Source organism: Bufo gargarizans, chromosome 5 (genome assembly GCF_014858855.1).
Source record: "Bufo gargarizans isolate SCDJY-AF-19 chromosome 5, ASM1485885v1, whole genome shotgun sequence".
Lineage (NCBI taxonomy): Eukaryota > Metazoa > Chordata > Amphibia > Anura > Bufonidae > Bufo > Bufo gargarizans.
In genome coordinates, this window is record NC_058084.1 from 203,368,763 (window position 1) to 203,378,180 (window position 9,418).

Below are 9,418 nucleotides of genomic sequence, written 5' to 3' on the forward strand. Positions count from 1 at the left end.
TGTATAGATGGGGGGCCATTTGCCAGCTATTGACTGGCCTCAGTGGTGACATGTCTCCCAAGTGGCACGTCGCTGCTGTGTCAGGTGCTGTTTGGAGACTGTTGTAGCCTGTCATTTGCTGCAGCAGCATTGATCTCTGAAATTGCAATCGGTTACTTTGAAGGCTACTAGGCCTGGCTTGTGGCATGACCTAATAGGAAGCCTGTAAAAATCCTTGACTGCAATAGTTCTGTTATGGTCTATGGTACAAGCGATCAGATTGACTGTTAAAGTCCCCTAATAAGGGTCCATTCACACGTCCGTTGTTTGCTTCCTGATCTGTTCCATTTTTTGCGGAAGAGATCTGGACCCATTCATTTTCAATGGGTCCTGAAAAAAATCGGACAGCACAATGTCCGGGGTTTTTTTTTTTTTTTTTTTTTTTTTCCCAGGACCCATTGAAAATAAATGGGTACAGATCTGGTCCAGATCTGTTCTGCAAAAAACTGAACAGATCAGGAAAGAAACAACGGACGTGTTACACTGACTTACAGTAAATTAATTTTTATAAATACAAAAAGAAATTCACCCACCTTTTCTGTATTTTACATAAAAATAAACAATTGGTATCGCGTCTAAAAATGTCCAAACTATTAAAGGGATTCTGTCACCAGATTTAACCCTATTAAGCTAGCACTTGCATATGTCTGCCAGCCCTGTGCTCTGGGGAAATCTTGCGCCGTTCAGTTTTCGGCACAGGCACGGTGAGGGAAAGATGCTCACAGGCTGCCAGATGCGAGTGCTGCCTGGCCCTGTTAATCAGGATTTAGGCATAGGTGACAAAGGTGGGGGAACGGAGCCTCTAGGAGCAGGAACAAGGCCCCACTGCTCCTAGAGGCTAATTAGCATATTATAAAAGTTCGATTTCTGGCGTAACGGGGGCATAGATAAAAGCAGGAATAGGCTAGTTAGGGTTAGCTGACATTAGCACATCGCTAACGTCAGCTAGCTCCATAGGGTTAAATCTGGTGACGGAAACCCTTTTAATAGTTCGGACATTTTCAGACGTGGTGATAACAAATGGTTGACAGAAACCCTTTAAAATATAAAAATGGATCATGCACATGAATGCCAAAGAGGGGTGGGGGTGGGGAAAGGCCTATTTGTTAGTCTTTTGGTCACCTTGCCTCCCCCCCCCCCCCCCCCAATTAAAAAAAAAAAAGTATAGAACTGTAATTAAAAAGGCAGCTCACCCCCACAATAAACAAGCCCTCAATCAGATCTGCAAGTTATGGCTCGTTCACACGAATGTGTGCTGTCCATTGCAGAGTTGCGGACCGCATTTGTGGATTCGCAATACACGGGCACTGTTCAATGGGTCCGCAAATCCGGAGATGCTGAACACTATGGAACCACTACGGAGTGCTTTCTAGGGTTCCGTTCCGTGCCTCCGCACCTCAAAAAGATCAAACATGCACAATCTTTTTTATTTATTTTTTTGGGCGGAATGGAGGGCTTCCGGCTGGGCCACGGTCTGTGCCCGTGTATTGTGGACCGCAATTTGGGGTCCAAAGCACAGGCACGGGCTTCACACGGTTGTGGGAATGAGCCCTTATGGTATACAGAATATGGCGATTTACTCTGGTATTGCTGCAATCATACTGAAATGCAGAATAAAACCCAGGAAGTCATGGAATTATTGCATTTTACATTAGAAGATGTAAATTAAATGGTGCCATGCAAAAATAATAAGCCTTCATATGGCGATGTGAACGAATGGCTAAATGTTATGGCTCTTGGAAGGGAGAAAGGGAAAAAATAGCCCAAAACTGGCCTGGTCCTTCAAGGGGTTAAAAATAACTGGCTTGTGCAAATCTAAACCTCAATGTTCTTATCAATTCACCGATGCTTTGTGTCCAAAAGCATTGACTTTGTGGTTTTGCTGTTCAGTACATTTCAGTGAAAGCTTTGACTTGTGAATTCGTGCTCCAATAACGGCTTTAGTTATCACATTTGGTTATATTTTCTCTTCTGTAGTTTACAAAAATGAACACTGCAGCACCTCCTCCAGATAATGGGCAGTATTCTACATCCCAGCAGAGACCGTTCTTTTATGCACAGCCAACAGCACAACTACCTTTCCCAAATCCTTGGTATTTGAGCCAACTGTACAATCCATATTGCATCGCTGGACCAGGTAAGCCGTCTGATGTATAACTGCTTTATTCTGATAGAAGCATAATGACTAGAACTTGAAAAAACACGTTACAGGTATCGTGAAACGATGACTGTAAGGAAAGACTGGTTGACTTGCCACCAAAACACTAGGTCAGACTTGCTAATCTAAGTGCTGCCAAATTCTGGCTCAAACCTGAGATGTATTGTGCACTAGACTTGACTGTTTGTCCATAAAAGGGGGATATGGCAGATTTATTAACCCCTTTCCTGCCCTGAGCCATATTACAGTCAAGCTGCGTTATGACTCCCAGCTAATAACCAGAGAAACTGCTGTGTGCACCACGGACCGCAGCTAGAAGGGGCTGGGAGTGACTCAATAAGATCTTGGTAGGTTGTCACAGGTATCTGGAGCCATGCATGGGGGAGGAGCCATGGAGCAAACACTATAATCAAGGTGGCACCACAAATGCTCAAATGGGTTCTGGAAATAGGAAGCCTAGGTAGTACTTGGAAGTCTTGGCCATGCTTTTCCTACCAAGACTATTAGCCCATAAGCGTGTGTGATCTGCAAGAACTGGTTCACGAGTGCCTTCCACGTGGATCAGCGGGCCAGAGAGTACCACAAAAAGATTCCTCAGACCATAATGCTGCCACCACCAGCTTGTATTTTTTCAGCAATGGTTGCAGGGTGTTTGTTCTTTGTTTCTTGCCTGACACGCAAACGTCCATTTGTTCCATGAAGCAGAAAGTGTCATTCATTGTAGAAGGCAACCATTTGCCATCAGCGGAGGCCCATTTACAATACTGCTGTCAAAACTGAAGCCTCTTCAGCCGATGCAACTGTTAGCAGAGGTGCAATGGCCATCAATCTGCTTAGGACCCCCATATGCAGTAGGGTTCTCAGAACTATTTTAGATGCGCATCTGCTAGCCCCCTCGTTCATTTTGGCGGTGAGCTGCTCCACTGTAATGTCGGTCCACCCTCAGATTCGCCTCACATTAATGGCACGTGGTGCTCCACAGTTCCCACGTTGCTTAATTGCATTGGTTCCATTTGTCCACTCACAATACATTTTCACCACAGCTGCACGCGAACAGTACACAAAGTGCGCTGTTCAGAAATGCTGCCGCCCTTGGCTTGAAAGCCAATAATCATCCCTTTTTTGCAACTGGTATATTGCCCTGTTACCCATTACAGCAATGAGAGATTTGTGCAGCCAGCCTATCACACACCTTATATACCCACCAAGCCCTCTCATGACACGTGACTGACAGCCAAAGTAGGCCCAACTGCGTAGTTTGTGGGAATTAACCACTTGCCATGAGCTGCTGTGCATAGCTTGCGGGTGCTGTCTGTATTAGGCTAGATGCATACAAGTGAGTTGAATGTGAGGAACTCGCAACACGTCAGTGACCTCCCTTCATTTTGACAGGATTGCAAAGCATTATACTGACTTATAATGTTGTGTAACCCTGAGTCCTGAAATCTGTTGTATTAGGCTACTTTCACACTTGCGCTTCCCCTTTCTGCTATTGAGATCTGTCATAGGATCTTAATAGCGGGGGGAAAACGCTTCCATTTTGTCCCCATTCATGGTCAATCGGGACGAAACTTAATGCCCTAGAATGCATTCCATTCCGTTTGGTTGCATCCCCATCGCAAACAGAATAACGCTGCAAGCAGCATTTTTCTGTCCGATGTGGTATAGAGCAAGATGAAGCCAATGTAAGTCAATGGGGACTGATCCATTTTCTGACACAGTAGAAAACTGCTCTGTCCCCCATTTGCTTTCAATGGTGTTCATGACTAATCCGTCTTGACTGTTTTAAAGCTAATACAACCGGATCCGTTTATAATGGATGCAGACGGTTGTATTATTATGACGGAAGCATTTTTGCTGAACCAGCAAATACGCTGGTGTGAAAGTAACCTTAGGCCTCTTTCACCCGAGAATGACGGATCGGCTCGGGATGCGTTCAGGGAGCATTTAGTGCAAATTTGCACTATTTTTGCAAGTTCAGTCAGTTTTGGCTGTGATTGTGTTCAGTTTTGTTTTCAGCGCGGGTGCAATGCGTTTTTGATTTATTATTTTTTTTCCGCGTGTAATAAACTGAAGGTTTACAAACAACAACCTTAACCATCATTTGAAAAACGCATTGCATTAGCACTTGCTTGCGGATGCAATGCGTTTTTTCACTGAAGCCCCATTCACTTCTATGGGGCCAGGGCTGCGTGAAAAATGCAGAATATAGAACATGCTGCGTTTTTCACGCAACGCAGAACTGATGCGTGAAAAATGCTCATGTGCACTGACCCATTTGAAATGAATGGGTCAGGATTCAGTGCGGGTGCTATGCGTTCACGTCACGTGTTGCACCCGCGCTGAAAGCTTGTGTGAAAGCGGCCTTACACTGACAGCATTATGTCGGTGTAAGGCCGAATGCACACGGCTGTGAGCGGTCCTTGGAACCACGGGCTGGATTCCTGCTGAGAGCAGGAGCGCACGGCGTCATTGGTTGCTATGACGCCGTGCGCTCCCTGCTGACAGCCGCAGTACAGTAATACACTGGTATAGATCTATACCAGTGTATTACTGTACTGTGGCGGCAGCAGGAAGCACACAGCGTCATAGCAACCAATGACGCCGTGCGCTCCTGCTCTCAGCAGGAATCCAGCAAGTGGTTCCACGGACCGCTCAGGGCCGTGTGCATTTGGCCTTATTCAGTAGATTTCGGGACACTAAGGGTTGCACTGCATTATAAATCATTATAATGGTGTGCGATCCTGTCGAAAGAAGGGAGGTCAGGACGAGACCTCTCGCTGACACGTTGTTAGTTCCTCACATTCAACTCGCTTGTGTGTCTGGACATCTAGCACCCTGATCTCACTGCTGGGATATGAGCTAAAGGGATTCTCTAGGACTAGACACTGATGTCCGATCCTTCGGATAGGTCAGAAAGATAAGATTGGGGAGGAGGAATCAAACTCCCAGCAGTCCCACAGATTTAGATGTTTTGCAGTAGCTCAGGTACTGGAAACGGGCAGTGAACTACATGGCTCCACCCACTGTTTAACGGCTTCTGCCGTTAAAATGCTAATGCAAAATAGCCTATTGGCAGGGGTGCCAGGCTACGTCAACAATTCAGTCCCAGAGAACCTTTTTATAAATCTTTATTATTTTTTTAAATACAAAAGCCATTTTTACAATCTTTTAATTTAATAATACATACATATCCTACCCACCCCCTTATTCGTTGGGGGGGGTGTATATATATATATATATATATATATATATATATATATATATATATATATATATATATATATATATATATATATATATATATATATATATATATTAAAATTATAGATTTCCCTTCATCTCAGAACAGGTCCCTATACCAACCATTTCTGACATTATTCTAGAAAATCTATAATATTTTTATTTATTTTCCATGTTTACCGGATGAGCTTCCTCACAAACCAATCAAACCCTAACCAGCTTCTCCCATTCCTTGATCGTGGGTGCAGCACTACCTCCCCAGTGTTGGATAATGCACTTCCTAGCTTGAAAAAGTAATTTGGAAGCTATTTCTCAGTGTTGAGAGATATCCATTTTTCCCATCACTCCCAATATACATATCTCAAATTGGCTAGGGACTTTAATCCGATGATATTGCTCTATTCTATCCCTAACCTTTCTCCAGAACTCTTGGGACTTCAGACATGTCCAAAGTATGTGGACATCATCCACCCCTATCTCCCCACACTTTAAGCCTCTAAAGACTTTGGGCCAGATTTATCATTAGCTCAGGTCAGAATAATGGAGTGAAAAAGTCCCCAAAAACTGCACCAATGCTAAAACTGCGCACAAATTTTCTGCTCTGCACTATGCTCGCCAGTTTTCTGAAAGTGGGCGTGTCTTCTTATGTAAATGAATCTCTAGACAGATTTACTATTGGGACTATTTAAAAATTCGCAATTTCACTCCAGTGAGGACCATGCTTATCTTATGAGACTTTTTAATAGAACATGCGACTTTTTTTATAAAAACGTGCGACTTTTTTCGTAAAGATGTGCGACTTTTGTAAAGCTGCTTACAGATGGATAAACTGCTACCGTCAAACCACATTTATTACAGTCTTAAAGGGCCGATCATAAATCTGACTTGGCTAAAACTGACTTTAGCCATGTGTGAAAGTGGAGTGAGCTGTCAGTCATGATAGATCTGGCCCTTTTGGGTTTATAACACTTCATTACAAACTTGGGAGATTAGTAGAGGAGATGTAGTATATTAAATTGAATAATTCTATGGGAAAAGTTCTTTGAGATCCAATTTTTGTTTTTCCCCTGTATAGCCAAATCCGAGAACTCTTCTCGCTGGGGGTTTATAGCATCTTGCCATTTATACATTAAGCCATTTACTGCTTTCTTCTTAGTCTTTTGTGACAGACATTGAGATATATATATATATATATAGTACCCCACTCCAGCAGCTTTCTCAATACTTGTTTTATTTGTAAATAAATAAATAAAAAATTCTGTATTACTCAGACCATACTCCAGAGAACCTCTTTTAATTTATTTTAACCCCTTAGATGTTATGGTCAAGTTGTTGGCTCCAGCTTATAAGTGGTTAGAAAGGGAGGGGACTCCCGCTCGCATAGTCGTTGGGCGTCTATGGCAGTCAGAGGCCTAATACTGTCCCCAGGCATGCCATGTACCAGTGCCTATTAGGTTCTGGGCAGGGCACGCCCCCGTCCTCGAGACCCACAAAACATTGCAGACTGCATGTGTGAACATGCTTCCTCTCCGCCTGAACTACAAGTCTTGGATTGTACTCAGATTCAGTGTTTTTTTTTTTTGTTTTGTTTTTCTCCCAATGGCTATGGCTGTTGCATATGATTTTGTGCTGTGAAACTGATGTGCTTTAAATGTAGTCGTTGTGTCCTGTATATGGGGTAAATGTTAGCATTAATACATGTGCCAGAAATGATGCGTGCTGCAAAAAATGTTAACAATACAAATTTTCTAAATGTACAGCCTGACATGAAAGCTGCTGCTTTCTGCAGCAAACATCTACACAGCATCAAAATTTCATAATTGTATTTTGTAACCAAAATGCTGAAAAGGATTTAACGCTATATAGGTGATTTGTGAGTAATGTGACATTCACATATAAATTATATTTGTACTATATAACTTTCATTTTTCCTTCTTTTCCAGGCTTCAGAGGAGGGAATCCTTATTTCCCCTACTACTCTGTTGCACTTCATGAGTACCCTGGGTTTTATGTTCCTCAGCATCAAATTAACATGAGAATGAGCAGAAGACCTCATTTTAATCCCAATCCGCCTTCCCCTATGTTTTACCATGCCACACGATTTAGGCATTACAGTAGTCCAGGAAGAAGAACTGAAACTAAAGAAACTCAGACAGACCCAAGACAGCAGGAATATATAACCAAAAAGCACCTGGGTACAGATGGTAAAAACTCTGCAGGCAACTTGGTATCCCATTCCTCTGGTATTAGCACAGAGAATGACAATAACTTGGAGAATGTTGAAACGACAATGTCGCCAGTGCCTGTAACTCCAGAAAGGGACTTTCACAAAAATTCTTGCAATCCATCACAGTACCGCAATATGCCTCCAGGAAGTTATGCGTACGAGAAAGAGGAGGTAAGAATAGAGTATGGAAGTGGTTCTCCTGCTGCCATACAGATGTGGAAGTCTTATAAGGAAACCATTCCAATATATGATGTGGCAGTTGTTAAAGATATACCAGAAAGTGTAGTACAAGGTGATCTATTTTGTGAGGGTGTACTGTATGGCCCTCGCTCTGAAGGAGAAGAGATTGCTGTACAGAGTGTGTGTTTTTCAAACAAAGAGGAGGGTAAGCAGTCTGCATCTCCTAAACGCCTAAACCTTGGTGGCGTGCAAGAATTAGAAACTCAGACCTCCCTTTCACAGTCAAGTATACCTGCCAAACAAATTATAAAAGTAACTACCTCTTCAGAGTGTGAACCACAGTCTGTTTTAGTTGAACAGGTTGTCCACCCTCTTTATGAAGTCCAAAATGTTGATGACCAAGAAAACTGTAAGGTAAATGATGTATCTGAAGAAATGGCAAATGAAGAACTGTTAACTGGTGCAGAAATATGCCCAGAAAAACTAATTTCAAATCAGTCTGTAAATAACAGTGAAGTCAAGGTGACAAATACCAGTGTATGGGCCGAAGACTCCGCACAAAAGTTTATTCCTTCACCAACATGGCTGGCTTGTTTTGATAATGTAGAAACAAACTATGATTATGACTTGTATATGTCTCGGGGAAAACAAAAGCGACCGAGCATACTGAGCATAACATCTGAAGAGCTTTCTTCCAGGGATGAAGGCTCATCCATGGATAATGCCTCAGTTTCTTATTTTGTCCCAGATTATATGCTTAGGAAAGGTTTGTATGCTTTCCGAAAACGTGCAGAGAGCATTGAAGGGGAAAAAATTCAAAGCAGTGGATCTTTAAAAGAGGATGATGTGCCACTGAAGCATGCCAGTAGTCAATATGAGAAGAGTCCTAGCTCTTCTGGATTAAAGGTTAGAGATGTTTCAAACAGAAACCGCAAAATAAGTGTACCTGTAAGGGGCTTAAGCAAAAGAAAGCTATATTCTGCAAAGAAAAAACCACGAAAGAGTCAATCCTTGTCTGAACCTGAAGATTCTGAAGAATATTGGGTATTAGACGAAGAGAAACTGCATGATTTTAATGACGATGATGATCAGAGTGATGAAGAATACTATTTTCAGGGAAGTTTACCAAATGAACAGCTGGAGCTTGGAAAAGGGAACTACTTTAAGCAGATTGCTCAGAAAAGAATTTTGTGGAAGCCTCCAAAAGGTGTATTTCCAGCCCAGCTTGTTGGGTTTCCAGTCAGAGAAAAGCTGAGGGTGAAGAAAAAAGGAGCTAGCGAAGCTTTGGGGCAGGTGTACAGACTAAAACAGAGTGATTATATCAGTTATGGGAAACCTGAACGAGGATACAAAGAGGTGACTGACCAGAACAAACCTTCACAAAAGCCAATGGGTGGTAAGTTTATTAATGAAGAGTCTCTGCATTTGGGAAAAATCATTACTCTTGTACGAACAATTTTCATCGTTTATAGCCTTCACTTTTTTGCTTGCCTTATAGAAACTGGGAATGTTCCAAAATTCCACAAAATCACTCCAAGCTGCAAGTCAATGAGACTACATAGCTTACAAAA

At 42.5% G+C, this 9,418-nt stretch overlaps 1 protein-coding gene across 1 annotated transcript; it reads left to right on the plus strand.

Annotated features, from left to right (window-relative positions):
• Window positions 1–2,025: 2,025 nt before the first annotated feature.
• Window positions 2,026–9,345, plus strand: LOC122939381. The gene is made up of 3 exons (XM_044295450.1): window positions 2,026–2,176; window positions 7,384–9,243; window positions 9,320–9,345. The coding sequence occupies exons 1-3, from the start codon at window positions 2,026–2,028 to the stop codon at window positions 9,343–9,345; spliced, it is 2,037 nt and encodes a 678-aa protein (XP_044151385.1).
• The last annotated feature ends 73 nt before the right edge of the window (window positions 9,346–9,418 follow it).

Bases quoted from the DNA above. Each gene is read 5' to 3' on its own strand.
- LOC122939381 (XM_044295450.1), top strand. From the start codon at position 2,026: ATGAACACTGCAGCACCTCCTCCAGATAATGGGCAGTATTCTACATCC. The intron at 2,177-7,383 runs GTAAGCCGTCTG...CTTCTTTTCCAG, and splicing joins ATATTGCATCGCTGGACCAG to GCTTCAGAGGAGGGAATCCT. The intron at 9,244-9,319 runs GTAAGTTTATTA...CATCGTTTATAG, and splicing joins TTCACAAAAGCCAATGGGTG to CCTTCACTTTTTTGCTTGCC.